We start from the raw sequence: 20,561 nt of genomic DNA on the forward strand, positions 1-20,561 counted from the left end.
AAGTCCCTATCAATCACATGTTTGTTTGTCCATCGCGTCCGCATTAGTCATGGATGTTGAGTCCCCATCAATCGCATACTCGCACTGTCTGCGTTTGGTCAGTCGTCCATCCTCGGCAAGCCCACAGGGCATTGCCGAATGCAGACCGCATCCTTCGTCGATGCCTTGCCGGCCTGATGTTGCCACCGTGCAGAGTTTGCAAGAGTTATGATTCCTCGTCAGCTTGTCGTGACCATCCGCCAGCCTGCCATTCACGCTCTTCTTTGGCATGCTATTCGCGCGCTTCTTCTTCTTCTTCTTCTTCCATGTTTTAGGTATTTCATATCGGGTTGGGTTGAGCTGAACCCAAAACGGGTCGTGTTCGGGTCCAAAAAATTATCCTGTTTTCAAAAATGGGCCTGGTTCGGGTTGGTTTCAATAGTACCGGATCAATTCCGAGTTGGACCTGAACACAACTCGTGACCCGATTTTGATATCCCTAATTGCTAGTACTAATTTATGTACATACTTGATACTATACAAATAAAAAAAATGTTTGATACTATATGATAATGCTTATATATCTATAATCCAATTTTAGTAGTTTGGTAGTTCAATATTTTTTCACATCAATTATATTAATATTATAATTTTTTTTTTTTAAATCTAAATTGAGCTTTAGCATTCATGTTTTTAATATTTTAAAATTATTGAATACAACGAAGCCGAATCATGCACTTCCTTCCAACTACTATGAATTTATTTTTCTTTCATTGGCCCTTCCTCCAACAAAAGGCAGTGCCCTCTGTACAGTCCTTAGCCGCCACTGCCCGCACCCAACCCTCATGTTTCTTCGGTTCTCTCGCCCACGTCTGTAAGGAAGTCAAGACTCAACCCTAAGCAATCTCATCGATCATGGCGCACGCGTTAGCAGTTCAGGTATCTCTTGTCTTGGTCTTCCCTTCTGTTTTAAGACTATTTCATGTTCGATTAAATTCAAGTTACACGGATTGTTTGTAATCTGAAAGCTCTCACCTTTTCTTCATAGGTTTCTCTTTTCGTACAGTCTGAAGCTGATGGATCGCTGAGGAGGTCGAGATTGAAGGTATTTATTTTTCTGTGATTTGAAATTTGTCGCTTGGTTGGAGTTTTTGTTGTTCTCTTTGGGTTTAGGATGGCTGTTTGAATTTTATTGTTTGTTCATTTGTTGGATGGGAGATTTAGACTACTTCTACATGCTGAAACTGCAAATCTTCCCAGCAAATGGAACTTTGTTTTTTTTTTTTTGGAAATTTTGCGTAGGTCATTCATGAAGAGATTTTAGTGTTTTTGCTGAGATCTAACTAAGCCATGACAAACTGGCTTATCTATCTTCATTGGATTCTTGAACAGATGGACAATTGATCAAATTTCTAATAATATTCTATTTGGTGTTGAATTTACCCACTTCCCTAACATTTTTATGTTGCCTTGACTAGGCATTCCAATTATTTGTTTTGATTTGAAAATGTGAATACTGGCCAGAACAATTTGGTTATGAAACATTATTAGCAGGGTGTCTCTCTTTTCTTGAAGCTCAGCTTTGAATCATAAAATGCTTATGTTGGATTGTTGGAATGAATTGCATGTTCTCTTCTCCAAAGATTGTTTACTTTGCTTTACAGAAAACAAAAGTTAAAAGCTGCACCTTCCTAAAATTTATGGTTTATTTCTAACTTCACCATTGGCTTGTCTTTTATCCAGTCCATGAATAAAATAGGTTACCATGATAAGTCCTGGATTTCATGTACACCCTTGGACTTGAAAAGCAGGATCACCTATTCAAAATGCCAATGCAAGATTGTGTGCATGTCCGTGCAACAAGCCAACAGAAGGAAAGTTGCAGTTAACCCACCAGAGCTAGAGGATGCTAAGGAGCCACCTCTCCACCTGTACAAGCCCAAGGAGCCTTATACTGCAACCATTCGTTCGGTTGAGAGGATTGTTGGACCCGGAGCTCCTGGCGAGACATGCCATATTGTAATTAATCATGGAGGTAATGTCCCATACTGGGAAGGACAAAGCTATGGTGTAATACCTCCTGTAAGTGCCATTCAATTTCCAGTTATTTGGATAAGCTAGTTTTCTTATTGTACTAATCACTCAATTACTCATATAAAGAATGATTGTATTGCAACACACTGAGCCTCAGTTTGTTTAATTTATTTTTCCTCAACTGTGGCATGTATGACTTTCTGGTTTCTTTTCAAACCATGCAGACAAGAATTAATTTTTCCTTCTCTTAATCTTATTCGCTTGAGAATTTGACTTTTAATAGAACACAATGGAGAAAAAGGATTCATGTAGCCGACCCCACGTAGTGGGATAAAGGCTTGATGTTGTTGTTGTTGTTGTTGTTAATCTTATTCGCTCTCGAACTCCTGTTGATATTTTTATTTGATCCCTGATGATTGATTTGAAATAAATGTGGTTTACCATCTCCTTTGATAGAGTTGTGGTGGATGAGAATAAGTGGTTGATTGGTGGACGGGTAGGCATGGAGAGAGCATTGATCAAGAGCTAGAATATCTGTAAAGAGATGAATGGTATTCGGATTTTTTAGGAGAAATTACAGTAGATAGGATAGATGGGTTGGACAAGAGCTATGATGAGCTTTGTAAAGCTCACCTCATTTGGTTCACAACCAAAATAATAAATTATCAAGCTTGCAAGCAAGAATAACACATATTTGTAGACAAAATATAGAGTTCATTTTCATTCAATTCATCCATTATTTATACTACAAGAGCCCAGATTTGAAATTCAAAATACAAGAATGAAACTAAAGTTACACTAATTTCCATGACAGACAATACTGATGCAACTCCCAAATTCGAATTTTACAACGCCCAATCACATAAATGAAGAGGAGGAATAGTAGTTAATTTCAATCATAATTCAAATAGTTTCATTCAATTCAACTACCTCCAACTACTAAATAGGGTTTAACTACTAATTTTTAACCACCAACTTCCAATGAACTTAACTCTTGGAAAAAAATTACAATAATAATTTGAAATGAAATTAAATTAAGTTAAGAATAAAGTAATCTCCATCTTTATATGCTTGTCCCGCATCATCCATTGTGTCGTGCTTGTTTGATTTTTTTATTTTGAAAATCAAAATGTCTTAAATATAGTTGCAATTTGACTATGTTCGTTTTAGTACCTTTAGTATATGAAATTTGTTGATTGGGGGAGATGAAATTATGCATTTGTTATTCAGGTTCATCATTAATATCAACCTTCCCATTGAGTTCTAGATGAATTGTTAACTTTATTTTGCTAGAATGCTTCTTCTCATCTTTTATTATGCTATCTCAATTCTGTCATTTTTTTTCCTATTTCTTGTACATTAATGTATCTAATCATGTTATTGTTACATATACATGGATAGAAGATAGAACCAAGGGTTCGAAACCTTCGTGAATGATAGTGGATTGTTTCTAGCTTAATTTTGAAGTGTTTCATATTTTTCTAAGTGATTTGGAGTGGCCTAATGAGGGTTTGAATTAAAGAACTAGTATTGAATGGTAATTAATCTAAGCACCAAATTGAATGGGAATTTGTGTGGGATGGTGGACAATTGATGGCAAAAGATTTCTACAGTAGTAACAAGTAAGGTTTAAGGAGAAAGCATAAACATACCACTCACCAAATTGATAAGCCATGGAGAAATCACCAAATTCCTCCAATGAAAAGCCCGGCTACCAAGCTTCCCTCATAAAAGTTAACCTTTAGAATTTGTTTTCATCAAATCAACAACAATAATTTCTTCTTCCTTCCATTGAACTTTATAGTCTTTTACATAAAGGAAATTTCAAACAACGCAAAAGAGAGGGAAGTCAGAGTCGGTTGTCTAATGAGTGGAGGAAAAGATGGTGGTTATCCAATGTGTAACTACCCATTTAAGTGTGTGGTGGCCAACCATGCCATAGTGGAAATTTAATATTTATTATTTTTTAATTAAAATAATCAATTTCTAATAAAATTAGATAACATTCCCGACATTTTTGAGAATAACTTAAAAAATTCAAAACTAAAATTTGAAAATTCAAAATTTAAAATTTATAAACATTCAAAAATTAGAACTTACAATAACGTAGTCTTACATAACAACCACACAACAACTAAAATACAAATTCTAATTAAATATTTTTATTTGACTCTTTATAATGGGCCCTTGCTTGGCAAGATATCCTTCTTGCTATGGCCTCTGTTGATTTGTCTAATTCTTCCTCCATTGGCTCCTTGTGCCACATCAATTCATCTGGATCTCAAAGAACTCTTTGTTGAAGAGTTAAAGTCAATGGAATGCTCCACAAGCTCTGTTGTAAGCTTCTCCAAGTCACCTCTAGTAAATCAAGTGTTCTCAGTTAGTGGTTTGTCCTTCCATCTTATAAGAAATCTCTGATCTACATTCTGATTTGTTGGCACCTCATTCGTGATAATATGATTCAAGTTGGATTGAAGGTTTTTTTGAAAAGAAAGATTAGGGAATTTGATATGTATTTGTAGAGGAGCAGGGGAATCAGATTATATTAAATGAAAATAAAGTTCTTCAAAAAATTCCGCTCTTGCTACTCACCGAAGTAGTAAGTGTGGAGGTTGTCATCAAACAATTTCCTGGTTGAAATCACAGCCACAGAGCTTCCTTCACTTAGAGTATTGCTCTAAATTTTTATAAATCAGCATCTATCCTTTCCTCTTCTTTTCATGGAACTTTTATAATCTTTTACATGGTTTTTTTTTTTCAAATAATACAAAAGAGAGTGGCCAACCAAATGGGTAGAGGAGAAGGAGGAGGTGGTTTACTCAATGTGACGCTACCCTGTCAAATGTGTGGTGAGCCATGAAATGGTAGAGATGGACTGTCTGATTATTTTTTAATTTAAAGAATCATTTTCTAATAAAATCAAATGGCATTAACTCCATTTTTTTTGGAAAATTCAATTTTAAAAATTCAAAATTATCAATTTCAAAAAATTAGAATACAAATTTTAAAAATTTTGAAATGGTTATAACTTTTAAACTTACAATATCATAGTCTTACATAACAACTGCACAAAATCTAAAACGCAAATTCTAATTAAATATCTTCTTTTGGTTCCTTGTAATGGGACCTTGCTTGAGAGCATCTTCCTTCTTTATCTGGACTTGGGTGTTTGGTTCAATTCTTTCTCCATTGGTTTCTTGTTCCACTTTCCCTATTCTTTTGTATAATAGTTGATGATACTTTGGCCTATTATAACTCACTTGATCATTTAATGATATTAAATGGTAATATCAATTTCATATTAAAGGTATGCATCATGTACTTCATCTGTCCTATGCTAATTCTAAGCCTCTCGTTATCTAGAAGTTTCCCTTTATTATTCTAACGGGTCACTAAGAATATCTCTTAACTATCAACACAATATCATTTGCAAATAAAAGACACCAAGGTTCTGTACTTTTAAAATGCTTATATACCACCAATCATGTCACTATCATCCATATCTTTAATAACTTAAACAAAACTTATCTTTGACACTCAAGTTTTCACTTAAATTGCCAGTAAAATGAAAAAGCAAAGCATCATAGGAATATGCTTTAGTAACTTTTTATGATTTTTCTTATTTGTCTTGGTACAAAAATTGTTATAAACTCGCTTGACATAAAATCAAATTGATTCTCCTATATTAGCGTGAATTTCTAAAACCATGTTCCAATACCCTTCAATTACCGGTATTTTCAAGTTCAAATACTAAGGCTTCATTTGGGGCGGCTATTTTATTGCTTCTTAAAACAACTTTTTAGTTTAAAAATTTTATACTAAAAAGTTGCTTCAAAAAGCAGGAAGAAAGCCGTCCCAAACGAAGCCTAAATCTACTGTTGCTTTTTCATTTTACTGGCAATTTTCTCTGCTTGATTTTCTCACCCATGAGGAGCTTCTATTATGTTAATCTTTGTATTAGGCTTCGTTTGGGATGGCTTTCTAATTGCTTCTTAAAACAGCTTTTAGTTAAAAAATTAAAAGTTGTACTAAAAAACTGCTTTAAGAAGCAGTAAGAAAGCCATCCCAAATGAAGCCTTAGTGTGAGACCTTCATTTTCTAAGTATTCTTTTTATGTTAAATGGTTGTTATCAGTGACTATAAGGCTTTTTTTGGCAAACTAATTTCTACAATACTAATTAGGATATTTCAAGATTGTTGCCCTATTTTTTGTGCAAGACGGAAATAACTCCTATATTCCTCAAACACTGAATAATTCTTCCAATTATGTTTTATCCATTGTTTTATGTTATGTAGGGTGAGAACCCAAAAAAGCCAGGATCTCCCCACAATGTCCGACTGTACTCAATTGCATCCACCAGGTATGGAGACTCATTTGATGGCAAGACGGCCAGTTTATGTGTCCGCCGTGCTGTGTACTATGATCCCGAGACCGGAAAGGAGGACCCTTCAAAGAAAGGTGTCTGCAGTAATTTTCTTTGTGACGCAAAACCAGGAGATAAGGTTCAGCTCACAGGTATAAATTAATCCCAGAAACTGGTTTATCTCACTTTGATGATCATATTTAGCTGTTTAATGAGTAAACTGTTAAAACAGTTGGTTAAGTTGAGAAAATGATTTCAAAATTTTTTTTTTCCTTTTTTCATTTGTTTAAGGACTACTAGTAATGTAGAGATTACAAGGTTTTCAATTCTCATTGCCAAGTTTGCTTACCTGACCATGATCTGAGTTTTGGCTTTGATAGAACAGTCTGTGCGCTGATAAGGAGAAGATATGGTGAAAGGCAGTATTTATCTACTTGTATTTTCTTGGATACATCAGAACCTTAGTAGTACCCTTTTGTGTCTTAAGTACTAAAGAATTGATCTTCAAAGAAGAGTATTTATAGAGTACATGTGCAATACTTATGCCGATCGAACTCATTAAATGCCGCCCGCCATTAATGTTCAAAGATGTTTCAACCTTGTTATACTGAGAGTTATTCTGCATTTTCTATCATTTTATCCTTGATCTCTGATGTTTAAGTTACTCTTTCAGTCTGAAACCTTGAAATAATGAGCATATTATTCCTTTTTTTGTTGCTCATTCATTATTCTGATGATATCTGTTCAACATTAATGAATTCATGTTACTTCAGGTCCCTCTGGCAAAGTGATGTTGTTACCTGAAGATGACCCAACTGCCACTCACATCATGATTGCTACTGGAACTGGAGTTGCCCCTTACCGGGGCTATCTCCGGCGAATGTTCATGGAATCAGTGACCACCTTCCAATTTCGCGGCCTCTCTTGGCTCTTCCTTGGTGTAGCAAACACCGACAGCCTTCTCTATGATCAGGAGTTCAGCAACTACCTTCAGGATTACCCCAACAATTTCAGGTGAACATTCCTCCCTCTTTTCTGTCATATTTATCTTAATTTCCCTATATACAACTTGCTTAAGTTCTTTGGTGAAATAAGTTCAGGTATGTTACAGCTCTCAGCAGGGAGCAGAAGAACAGGAATGGAGGAAAGATGTATGTGCAGGATAGAATTGAGGAGTACAGTGATGAAATCTTCAAGCTTTTAGATGGAGGTGCTCACATATACTTTTGTGGTTTGAAGGGGATGATGCCTGGTATACAGGAGACATTGAAAAGAGTTGCAGAGCAAAGAGGGGAGAAGTGGGATGAAAAGCTTGCTCAGCTTAAGAAGAAGAAGCAATGGCATGTTGAGGTTTATTAAGATAATATGATTTGTTGAAACAGCTTATGCTGATATTCTTATTTCTATCATGAATGGGGGTCTCTGTTGCTGCTCATGTGAGTAGAATGTAATGGCTGATCCAATTATTGATCAAAATAATTGAAGCAAAGATTTCTGAACTTTTTGGTTGTTTTTATTGGAACTTGTGGTTCAAGATTGGATTGTATTAAACAAATCATGTATTAGCATTGAATTGTCATTTCAAGTTGTACCCTAAACCCTAAATCAAACAATTTGGGTTAACTTGGATTGAATTTGAGGTCTCGTTTGTGACGGTTTTATTATTGATTTTTAAAGTAATTTTTTAATACAATTTTTTTTTAAGTTGAGGTAAAAATTGGTCCCAGATGAAGTCTTAGGTTTGGTTTGGGACGATTTTTTACTGCTTCTTAAAGTAGTTTTTTAGTATAAAATTTTTAATTTTCATACTAAAAAATTGCTTTAAGAAGTAATAAGAAAGCTGTCCCAAATGAAGTCTTAGTATAAAAATTAAAATTTTTATACTAAAAAGTTGTTTTAAGAAGCAATAAGAAAATTGTCTCAAACGAAACCTAATAATGTGTTTTAAAATACTCTGTACTAATTTTAGGGGCGAATTTTTGGTAGTTGGTTATGTATTTTAAGGGAGTTGATTTTTAAATTATGATGTATTGATATGGACATGAAATACTTTTGTTATCGAAAATGTAAGACATTGATTTTCATTGGACATAAAGTTGGAATTTATATTTAAATTTATTAAATATCATAAATTCTACTAAAGAAGAAATTGTTATATTATATTATAGATTTTATGTTTGAAGTTAAAATTCAAACATTAAAAAAATAAAGTAAAATAAAAAATAAAATTAGTTTCAAATAGATATTATGTTATTTAAGTAGTATTTTATAAAATAAAATAAAAGGATGGTTTATTTAAGCTATTCATCTAATAAAAATTGAAAATTATTATTAATGACATATATATTAAAAATTGAAAGTATCATTTTTAAAGTAGTCGCCGCTACCTAAACAAACCACCCACATCGCCGCCAACCTCGCCACCATTGATGGCTTGTTGTCACCACCGTTAGTTGCAGTTGTCACCACCACCACCCCATCGACGACAACCACTCGCCACCTTTGATTGTCCCCGACAACTCGTTATCATTGTAGTCGCATGTTATCGCTATTCGCTATCACCCTTTTATAGCTACATTGCATTTATTTTATTCCAGAGAAACAAAATAAGTAATCATATGCATTAATTTTATACTCATCCAAATAACTTTAATATATATATATATATATATCAAGGCTCGAACATCCAAGATATTATTATTTGGGTTTACTAATATCTATGTTGTATAAAACCGCAAATGTACCTTTCTTTTTTTAAGAAATACTGTGTGTTTAAGTTAGGTATTATTTTAAAAAAAAAGTTAGGTACTCCTAAAAATATTATAAAATATTTATGTTTTATCTTGACTGCTCTTATTTATAAATTATATTAAATTATTATTTTTTATTCCCAAAAGTTTTGAAAGATTGACCGTTTATTTAGTGTGATTGTAATTATTTGTAAAAAATGCTATAATATTTATGAAGAAGAAGAGGTGGAAGTTGGAATCAAGAAGAGCTCACGATGAATAATTTTGTCCACATTTAATAAATACATTTGTCTAAATTTTAAGAAAAAAATTATTTTATATTATATATATATATATGCCCACCCTAAAAAAATAGATTGGTTTCGCATAGGAAACATTTATATATTTTGGAGCATCATCTTACTCTTTGTTCTAATTTTTTTAAGTAAAAAATCTAATGAACAAAATTAGTTTGTCTAAATTTCATAAAATAAAATTCATGTTACGTGCTAATTTTAGAGGCGAGTTCTCACTAGTCCATTGTTTGTTTAGTACATAAAGACGAGAGATTATTGCATATAGAGTCCAAACATAGAGAATCATTCGGTTTTATGACTGTGAACAGAAAAAGCACATGTGTGAGCAGTAGCTATGCTTTTACTGTACATAGTCACAGAACCAAATATTTCTTTATGTTCAGACTTCACACGTAATAATCTCTCCCCTCTCAAAGAGAGCACACTTTTATGCCCAGAACAAGTTAAAAAAGAATTACTGGGAGTTATGATAAGGTCAAATCACTTCAACATTCATTAGCTTTCAGAATTCAATTTAATTAGCATTGTATCAATACCTAATTAATTTAACCTCCTAATTTCAAAAAAAAAAGATTGTATAAATTATGGTATTATTATTTATATTTTTTGTTGTTATAAACCTACACATATGCTTAAAATTTAAAAAATATTATCTGTCTATGATGAGTACTCCCAAAAATAACAAAAATGTTTGAGTTGAAGTTGCAATTAATTCACACATATACCCCAATTTTTTTTTTTTCCATTTTAACTATAGTGATTCATGCATTCAATTTCATAGCGTAATGATTAAAAATAAATTAAATATTTTAATAAGGTAGGTTTGAGCGCTCACTCTTAGCCCGAAAAAATAGGGCTGCAAACGAACCGAGCCGAGTCGAGTATGTTCGAGCCGAGTCGAGTATGTGAGTGTTCATATTTGAGTTTGTTTATCATTAGCTTGTTCAAGTTTGGTTCATGTTTGTGTTTGTGTTCATGTTTGGTTCATTTAATTTAAGGGTGTTCATGTTTGGTTCATGTTCGGTTCACGTTCAGTTCATTTAATGCTTGTTGAGCTTTAAACAAATAAGCATTAATGAGCTATGTTTGTAAACATATTTAACAAACAATCTATTGAACAAACAAACATTAAATTTGTTCATGAACATTTTAAACAAACAATCTAGCAAACATGAACAAATGTGAAATGACTTTTGTTCAGAAAATTAAATTTATAGTAAAAGCAACTGTCTATTTAAAATGAAAATATGATTAATCTATATGAATATATTCTTAAATGAAGCTTATCTGTTGCATTTCTCTCCATTCGAGCTTTTATCGAGCTTAATGCCGAGCTTGTTCACGAACTTCAAATGATGTTGTTCATGAACATAAATGAACAGAACACATTAGTGTTCAAGCTTGTTTATTTAAGGATAAAGCATTTAAAATGTTGTTCAAGTTTGTTTGTTTAGTTAGTTAAACGATCACAAACGAGTTTTAATCGAACCGAGCATCAAGTAGCTCGTCCAACATTTGGTTCGCTTGTAGCCCTATGAAAAAGACTGAAGGATTTTACATTTCTAAAATTCTCATATTATTTAAGTATAATGCTTTTATTTATATATGTAATAAAGAAATAAAAATATTATTTTAAAGATATAATTTTAAAAGAATTTCATATATTATCAATAAAATTATATTTATTTAGAAATCTAAAACAATTAAAAAAATAACGCTATAAATTATGAAAAAAAAAAATAAATAAATAAATAAAACTCTTTAAATACCATCCAAACAAATTATTTCAAATTATTAAATCTTAAATATTTTCAAACATTTAAAGCTTAAAAAATTGGTTTCTGCAGAACATGCTCTCAATACCTTGGTTGAATGGTTCAGATGAGGAGATTGCAGACTAAATGAACAGGAAGAGAGAGAGAGAGGAAGGTGATTGAGGCTTAAGACAAGTTTTAGGTCTACCAACTGGTGGTTGACAGATAGGGCATCTTAACTGCACCAGCACCAATCTCCCTTTCAACAAGATTCAGAAGCAACTCACCCTTGGATTACAAGAGAGCTGAACAAGTCCAGAGGAAGAAGAGAGAGAAAGAGAGAGTGGTAATATCAAAAGCTCGCAACTTTTTTTGTAGCCGAGGGGATTCCTCACGTGCAGAATAAAGTGTTGTTTCGATGATTATCGTTTGATTAGAAAGAGGGAGAGAGAGATTCATTATTTCATAAAGAAAGAGGACGGGGAATTGAATACAGTTGAAAAGTCGCTGATTAGAGGATTAAAAAAAGAGGATTTTGGTTGTTAAAATTGATTGTTTTGGTCTTTTTATATAGCCAATGAAAAGGGCTTCTTTTGTTTTTTGAATCTAGAACATGGAGGTTCTCTGTGAGCAGATCATCTGGGAATTCTTGCTTTTCTGCTCCCCACAAGGTGCACATCATCCCCTCCACGTCTTCTCCCTCCCCCTCTCTCTCTCCCACCTCCATCTTCACTGTCTTCTATCTTTATCTGAAGAGGGACATAAACTAAGCACTGTTATAGTTCTTCTCGTTGTTTTGGTTTCTTTTGTCTATTTTGCTGGGTACTTAGTAGCCTGGTAGACGACTTTGTGATGATTTGTTGTGCTCTTTGATTAGAAGTGAGGGTTGACCTTTGTCTCCTCGCTTTTCTCCCCACAATAAGTTTTTTTTAAGGTTTCTATAATCGAGACAAATATAAGGTTCGCTTCTGAAGCTAGGATTTTCGTAATTTCCTCGATCTCCCCAGCTTGTTCCTGAACTTTGGAATTCTAGGGATTTTTCTGTCTTTCACTGTGAGTTTTTGGTTTAGAGCTTGCTTTGCATTTCCATTCCTCCTGAAATGAAGAAGGATAATGTAGAAATCTACTTTCTTGCAGAGCTAATGCTTATTTATTTTTGTTAATTTTCGTGTTCTTTGTCATATTAATTTGAATGAATGATATTTGACAGATGCTTGGAACTCATAGGTTAGAAAAATACCTGTTTAAAAAATTGAACATGTTGATGGAATCCTTGTAAGAACATATGCTCAGAGTTAGATGAGATAGATAAAGAACTTTCTGTTTATTTGTATGATGATTGATTAAACTTTCATTGATCTGTTGCCACTTTGATTATTTTGGAATCTCATTTCATAAGGTAAATGATTCGGTGGCATCAACTCAGCAGTTCTTTTTATCCTTTTTTTATTCTTTGATTGGAATTTAGCCGAACTTTTGTGCATTTATGCTGTTCATATTATTGTTCTAAAAATTTCAGAATCTTCAAGAAGAAGAATATATTCTTTCCTTTAATCATTTTATTGAAATGAAGGCTTTCTATGACTCTGTATTTCAAATTATTTGTTGAGAAAGTAACAACTTAACGGTTTTGATTATTTTATTTTAACAACAACAACAATCATAACATCAAGTCTTTGTCCCACTACGTGGGCTCGGCTACATGAATCCTTTTTCTCCATTGTCTACTGTTAAAAGTCAAATTCTCATTTAAATATAATAAAGAAAGCTCATTTCTAATATTTTCTAACGAAGTCTTTTAGGTCTACCTCTAATTTTGTTAACATAAGTCAAATCTAATCCCTCTACTTTCCTAACCAGGTCATCGGAAGGCCGTCATTTTATGTGACCAAACCATCTAAGGCGACTCTCTCTAATCTTATCTTCCACGGCAGCAACTCCAAACTTTTCACGTAAAATTAATGTATAAAATAAATTATTATTGAAATCACATTTTTTTTTTAATTGAATAGAGAATAGGGAATTTCAGGAATATGATATCCTTCCGAAATTTAAGGTTTTGTTTGGCTACAAATAGGAGCCGGTAAATCTTGCAAATCCAGATTTAGTAAATCTTGAAGGAATTAGATTATGAAAGTTGTTTCATAGGATAGATGTTGAATCTGAGTAAATATTGATAATTGTTTGATAGTTAATTTCAAGATTTAGCCTAAATTGTGGCTAAATTTTGTCTCAATCTTGCAATCAAATAGCCCCTAATGGCTATGAGTACTCTTAGTGAAATCACAAATGTTTTTTTTTTCCTCTGTCAAAGAGAGATTATTTTCACTGACATTTTCATTCTATTGCTAGCACTGACTTCTTTTCTTTGACTAATTTGTTGCAGCACTTAGTTTCTGAATTAAGCACTTTATTCAATAAACCAAACTGGTTAGCCTAAATGGTTGCTCATGGTGATTATTGATTCACCATCCAATCTTCTCAATCATCGAAGCCCAATTAGCTACTCATTAAGGAAGAAAATAAGATGGCTACATTCTACTCTAATTCCAGTAACCAAAGAGATGCCATGGAAAATATTTATTTGAGGGATCCAGCAGGGTCTGAACCTGCAGTTTCTGGCAATATGGTCCATCTTAACTTTCCATCGGTCAGTTCATATTCGAATACATTGGCAGGGACCAGAGAGAAACAAGCAAACTGCATTGGTGTTTCTGATTTAGCTTCTTCTCATATTGGTGATAATGCTTACAGTTCTTGGAGGGATGGGAGGAATGTGATGCTGTTCATGCAAGCACATGGCAGATCGTTGGATGGCGGTGACGAACTTATTCGTAATTCGGCTTCTGATGTTGATCCCCAGTTGGGTCTTCAAACACCGTTGGGCATTTTGAATGAACATAATTTGTCTTTGCAGCAGTCCATGTCCAGTGGACAAGGCCAAGGATTGTCTCTTAGCCTAGGCACCCAAATTCCAGTGCCTTCTTTTAAGTATCAGCCTGCTAGCTCAGTTGTATCTGGGCTGAGCTCATATCACTCAAATTCAGGAAACGGCGAAACTTATGGAAATGAAAATTCCAGGAGTAGAATTTTGAATGCTAATGCTTCCCCTTATGGATTTACAAACACGATGAGCACAGTTCCTAATTCAAAGTACATCAAAGCTGCCCAGCAGTTACTTGATGAATTTGTTAATATTCAGAGGGCTTTAAAGAAGAAAGCTGACAATACAAAGAGTATTAGTGCATCAGGTTTTCCTGCAAGCAAAGACAACAAAGGGGCATCAAGGAGTGATGGGAACCCTTCAGAACATCAAGAATCTAGTGCCAATTCTCCCAGCGAGTTATCAACCTCAGAGAAGCAGGAGCTTCAGAACAAATTGGCAAAACTTTTGGCTATGTTGGATGAGGTGAGTATTCATTCCCTTGTTTATTGTGTTTCATTCTTCTCATTTGCAATCAAAAGCTATAATCAGATGCAAGAGTTTCTATTACGATTGAACTCTGGGATTATGCACTGAATCCTCAAAAGTGAACGGTATGTCTAACTGATAAAATTAAAAATACTTTTTTTTTGATAAAATTTGTTTTTTATCATGTGTCGAAGTTGTGATAAATAAAGTTTATAATGATACTGATAGGAAGTGGATACAATTCCTCAAAATCAGCGAATGACAATAAGAACTTAGAAAGAAAAACACATCAAATTATTTTTATTGCAAGATATATGAAAGAAAATAGCAAGATATAGTAGGATCTTTAATTGGAGAGGAAGATCCGGCTTTCCCAAATCAATAGCCAGAGCTTGTGATAAATTAGTGATTATAGTGATCTTCTGGCTAGTTTAAATGACATTTTGAGTGAATAAATAGTAAAATATCTTGATGCATATGATTTTAATTTCTTTCACTAGTTATTATTTATATTGATGATTTATAGAAGCTCTGTTAGATTCTTAAAATGATAAATAGACAATTATTTCAAATTTGATTCTGGGGCAGTACAAGAACATACAAAAACTATTTTTATTACAAGATATATGAAAGAAAATAGCAAGATGCATTTGGATCTTCAATTGGAAAGGATGATCTGGCTCTCCCAAATCTCTTGCTTGCTGCTGGAGCCCTCACAACCTAAGAAATTCTAATTTAAGTAAACTCAAAGCATAATCTTGAAATCACCCTATTGTCAGCTTTAAATAGGCTCCCTTGATTCCCTTAAATCTGAATTCAAATTAGCCATATTTTCCTAAATAATTCTATCTCAAATCTAAATTCTAATCAGCTCTCTTTCTCTAAATAAACCTTATTAATTCTCTTCTAAATCTGAATTCAAATGACAGCTCTCTCTCTAAATAAATCTTACTAATTTCCTTCCAATCAAATCAACCCTCATTCTCTAAATAAACTTTCCTAATTCTCTCCCAATCAAATCAGCCGGTCCATTAGACACTTCCCTATGAATTATAACTGTTTTGCTCAGCCCTCTGTGCATTTTGTTCTTCTGGAGTGATTTTTAAGCTGAATGAAAGCGTCAGCTTCTGCAATATTGTTCTCGGAAGTTATTTTGTTTTATGCACGCCATTTAACTGCACCAATTATGAAGCTAATTTTGTTTTCTGTTGGAGGCTAAATGCGTTTGACATTATTCTCTGTATACTTATTTTGCATATTCATGTAATTTATGGTAAAATACTTGAAGTTAAATTTATATGGGAAACTAAGAATTTCGAGCATTAACCAGTTATTGGGCCCTCTAACCAATTGATAATCTAAACAGTTGAGCTTTTAAAATACAAGGGAAGAAGGCAGCTGATTTATTTATTTTTCCATCTATGTTCTTCAGAAGTATCACATACTGTGTTTATGTCCATTTCTTATATCTCCTCTGGGATCTTCTACTACAGAAATAAGACGCTCAAACTTTTAACTAAAGTTGTGCATTTGTGCAGGATTGTTTTGTACATTTTAACTGATTTACAGTTTGGCTGATGTTATTGATGAATTTCATGAAGTTTATTTTATCCAGTGATTGTTTAGTGAATTCTCAGTTCACCACCTATGGAAACTATGGGTATGTTTGGTTTGAAGGAATTGGAGGGAATGCAAATGAATCTTGCTTCACAATTTTTCATTTGGCGTTAGGTTTTAATGTTAGAGTACACATTTTAGATATCTTGGTTCTATTGTTCAGAGTGGTGGTGAAATAGATGGGGATATTATCAGCAGAATTCAAGTTGGATGGTTGAAGTGGAGGAATGCATCGGGCTTATTATGCGATAGAAAAGTCCCCCTCAAATTAAGAGAAAATTCTATAAGATGGTGGTGAGATCTGCAATGCTTTATGATGCCGAATGTTGGCCATTAAAAGAGAAGCATAATACTTAGTTAAGTGTTGCAGAGATGAGGATGCTTAGAGATAGGATACAAAATGAACATATATGTGAAAAGGTTGGAGTAGCTCCAGTGGAAGATAATATTAGAGAGATCCGCCTTAGATGGTTTGGTCACATTAAACGTAGGCCTTCCGATGACCCGGTTAGGAAAGTTGAGGTATTAGATTCGACTTCTGTTAAGAAAGGGAGAGGTAGACCTAAAAAGACTTGGTTAGAAAATATTAAAAATGATCTTTCTTTATTAGATTTAAATGAGAAATTGACTTTTATCATGACACAATGGCGAAAAAGGATTAATGTAGCCGACCCCACATAGTGGGACAAAGGCTTGATGTTGTTGTTGTTAGGTTTTAATGTAACGAATATGTAATCAGATTTTCCTAAGAAATGTTAAGAAATGCATTTTTCTGTTGGCTGCTTATGTATTACATTATCTTGTTGATGTGCTTCCTGAAAAAGCCTTAAGATTAAGAAAGTATCTCTCTCTTTCCATCAATAGGCATAAATATACCATACCATCCTTCTACCTTTTTCTTTGAGGTGACTTTCTGAGATTATCTTGAATTTTCTCTGTTGTTATTCTTCTGTGAAGATAATTGATTGCATTTGCCATGACCAGCACCTTTGGATCAAGATGACTTCTATATGAGGATTCAATGTAAGATTCAAATTCTCAAATTCTTACAAGAACTCACAACATGAATTATGAGTTTTCTAACTTTTGCAAGAACTCTCATTCCAAATTATGTAAAAAGAAATCAAAATGAAACATGAATTTACATAAGTCTTAAATCCACAAGATCTTAAACAATATGATTTTCACAAGATTTTAATCGGAAGAAAACATACTTTGATTCATGCTGAATTCGTTGAATTCCGAACTACGGTTTCTCCCCCTTTTCCCTTTCACTTTCTTCATTCATGAGTTAATTCTCTATGGAACAAACTAACTCCCATAATGAGAGAGAGAGGACCGGTAGTTATTTCCTACGAATTAGTTATAATAACTGCTCATAGGAGTTATTTAATCAAACGGTCCATAAATAATTGATCAAATTTTCTCTTCTTGACCAATAGGATTTCATATAACTAATTAAATTTGAATAACTCAAATATATGGGCCGCTTAATGGCTTATATAATTAAATATATATACAAATAATTATTGCGACGTCTCACATAATTATTATATTTAATTATTCTAACATTCAAAGCAGTAAGATATTTGAGAAACATGAATTAAAAAATAGCAATTCCTAAATTATAGAAGGCCCTTCCTTGCACTGTTCGTTTGGAAAAAGCTTTTCTTCTGCATACAAATTAGAAATGAAATCTAATTGAAACATTTGGAGGGATGGAAAATATCATACCTCTGCATGCTTTCCATGACTGTTAAATAATTATATCTCTAAGCACCACATTTTTTTCATAATTATATGCAACTTATGACATATGGAATATATTCTATACCATAGCACGAATGCAGGTCCTGGCATGATAAACTAACTCAGTTCAACCATTAATTGGGTCTAATATGACAGCTTTCACTTCTTTACAGGTTGATAGGAAATTCAAGCAATACTTCAATGAAATGCAGATAGTTGATGCATCTTTTGATGCAATAGCAGGTTCAGGTGCTGCAAAACCTTACACAGCTCTTGCCCTTCAGACAATATCTCGTCACTTCCGCAGCCTTAGAGATGCCATTGACAGTCAGATTAGATCTTCACAGAAAATTCTTGGGGAGCAAGATGGCCTAAGCGGTAAAGGATGTGGAATTTCTCGTCTTCGCTACATTGATCAACATATGAGGCAGCAGAAGACCATACAACAGCTTGGTGTGATGCCACAACATGCTTGGAGGCCGCAGAGAGGGTTGCCCGAGAATTCGGTTTCCATTTTGCGAGCTTGGCTCTTCGAGCACTTTCTTCATCCGTATTGTTCTAAACCCACCTTTGGCATTTCCTGGTGCTTTGAGAATTGTGTTTTGTGTATTATGTTATCATGATTGTATGTTGTATGTTGTATGTTCTTCTTTTTCCAGTTACCCAAATGATTCTGAGAAGCTTATGTTAGCAAGACAAACTGGTTTGACGAGAAGTCAGGTATGTTTTCAATCGATCATTCAGGTCAACTGTAGAACAACCACATTCATTAAATGATGTGGATCATTTTGATGATCTACCAAACATAAAGAATACTTGTAAATTGGAAATGTGAAATATACACCAAGGTTGGGTTAGCTATGGTACTTGAGAGTTTCATGAAATGTTTGAAGAAATGGTAGTTTCCCTATGCCTTACTGATCTAATCAAATTGGTATGGCTTTTCCTGATTACACAAGGTGAAGGTAATCTTACAAGTTTGTCACCACAATCTTCATTGCTAGTAACCATGGCAATGTCAAATATAGTAACTAAGGTTTCGTTTGGGACGACTTTCTTACTGTTTCTTAAAGCTGCTTTCTAGTTAAAAATTTTAAATTTTGTACTAAAAAATCGCTTTAAGAAGCAAAAAGAAAGCCATCCCAAATGAAGCCTAATTATCTAAGTAGCACACTTCTTTTTTCCTTACAAGATTGGAGAAAGAAAATATTTAAGAATTTAAACCCTCACTGTGATTTTGTTCTTTTCTGCTAATGATGAATGTAAACTCCTTTCCTACCAGATTTCAAATTGGTTCATAAACGCCCGTGTTAGACTCTGGAAGCCAATGGTCGAGGATATCTACAAAGAAGAGTTTGGTGAGAATGAGATGGATTCAAACTCTTCCTCAGAAAATGCAACCAAATATATTGATGAACTCTGCAACAACGCACAGGAAGACCAACAAAGTCCTTCAAATGAGAGATGTCAGACCAACCCATCTAACCAATTGAATCTTATATCAGAAACTAACACCGCTGCTCGAGTTCCCAGTTTTCAAAATGAACCAATGGATCAGAGACCCCATGATTCATCCAACATCAATCCTCTTCTTCACGACACCATCTGCAATGCAGAAGGGAGCTCAAGGCTCATGACTTATACAATGAATGAGCTTGCAAGATACGACAATGGCGGAGTATCTCTCACCCTGGGTTTGCAACATTGTGATGATAACCTGCCAGCTTCAGATGTCCAGGAAGAATTCCTTGCATCAAGGGGTGAGGACGTGTACAGTTCAGCACCTTCAATTGGTTTTGGACCCTCTCAGTTACTGAATTATTTTGTGGCTTGATTGCTTTTTGTTGCATGATTTGTTGACAGATGAAGAGGATTACAGTTTGTTTTGATATGTTGTGTTGTTCTTGCAATTCATAGTAACAGATGGAGAAAATATTAGATTGTAAGGAGTGGGATTTATATAAAGTATAGCATGTTGTAAAAAAATATAGACAATAGATGCATATTTTTGTGTAATTTGGGATGGAGAAAAGAATAAGTTTGTACACTATAGTTTGATGGCATACTTGTTAATTGGTGTATCTGAAATCTCTTATGCAGCATTATATTCTTTCTTTTGTGCTCAAAATGAACTAAATGGGCTCAGTTGCATTACATTAATAGTATTGTGCTAGAAATTTTATGATGTTAGAGTATGCATTGTATATCTTAATTTATGTAAAAAGTTAGGATTCACAAATAAAATTTAGGAGAGACCAACATTTTTTACGTGAAAATTCAAGAATGTTAAAAGCCACATAATCTGATTCAGTTGTAATAATTCACTATATAATTAAAAATATAAAAAATGGTCATTTTTTTACAATTAAAGGTGATGAGATCATACACAATTAAGAGCATTTTACTTGAGTTTTGTTATAGAAATCACAAACATCGGGTATTCACAAGTTGACAATTAAAGTCCAATAGCAGAGTTAGATGTTAATAGTAAATGATGACGATGATGACAATTGCTAATTTTGGTTGTTGGTAGCATTTGCTAGAAAAACACAAATTTTTTTTTGCTCCCTTAGCTTAACACTGTCATTGTCATGTCTCAAGTCCTG

The 20,561-nt window shown here is 33.6% G+C and overlaps 2 protein-coding genes across 5 annotated transcripts; both read left to right on the forward strand.

The window, feature by feature from the left end:
- Positions 1 to 769: 769 nt before the first annotated feature.
- Positions 770 to 8,011, forward strand: LOC110109214 (ferredoxin--NADP reductase, embryo isozyme, chloroplastic). 2 transcript variants are annotated; one of them, XM_028700428.1, is made up of 6 exons: positions 770 to 918; positions 1,028 to 1,084; positions 1,723 to 2,061; positions 6,310 to 6,529; positions 7,151 to 7,391; positions 7,489 to 7,680. In XM_028700428.1, the coding sequence occupies exons 1-6, from the start codon at positions 895 to 897 to the stop codon at positions 7,541 to 7,543; spliced, it is 936 nt and encodes a 311-aa protein (XP_028556261.1). In that variant the 5' UTR covers positions 770 to 894; the 3' UTR covers positions 7,544 to 7,680. The 2 variants fall into 2 exon arrangements, with proteins under 2 accessions (XP_028556261.1, XP_020695832.1); XM_020840173.2 differs by having other exon boundaries at positions 775 to 918; positions 7,478 to 8,011.
- A 3,257-nt stretch (positions 8,012 to 11,268) lies between these two features.
- Positions 11,269 to 20,050, forward strand: LOC110109208 (BEL1-like homeodomain protein 6). 3 transcript variants are annotated; one of them, XM_028700448.1, is made up of 7 exons: positions 11,269 to 11,848; positions 13,564 to 13,608; positions 13,642 to 13,885; positions 13,916 to 14,586; positions 18,129 to 18,505; positions 18,615 to 18,675; positions 19,238 to 20,050. In XM_028700448.1, exons 3-7 carry the CDS (start codon positions 13,705 to 13,707, stop codon positions 19,787 to 19,789), a joined length of 1,842 nt encoding a protein of 613 aa, XP_028556281.1. In that variant the 5' UTR covers positions 11,269 to 11,848; positions 13,564 to 13,608; positions 13,642 to 13,704; the 3' UTR covers positions 19,790 to 20,050. The 3 variants fall into 3 exon arrangements, with proteins under 3 accessions (XP_028556281.1, XP_028556282.1, XP_028556283.1); XM_028700449.1 differs by having other exon boundaries at positions 11,269 to 11,523; XM_028700450.1 differs by lacking the exon at positions 11,269 to 11,848 and adding an exon at positions 13,116 to 13,140.
- Positions 20,051 to 20,561: the final 511 nt, after the last annotated feature.

This window comes from Dendrobium catenatum, unplaced genomic scaffold (assembly GCF_001605985.2).
Source record: "Dendrobium catenatum unplaced genomic scaffold, ASM160598v2 fragScaff_scaffold_1520, whole genome shotgun sequence".
NCBI lineage: Eukaryota > Viridiplantae > Streptophyta > Magnoliopsida > Asparagales > Orchidaceae > Dendrobium > Dendrobium catenatum.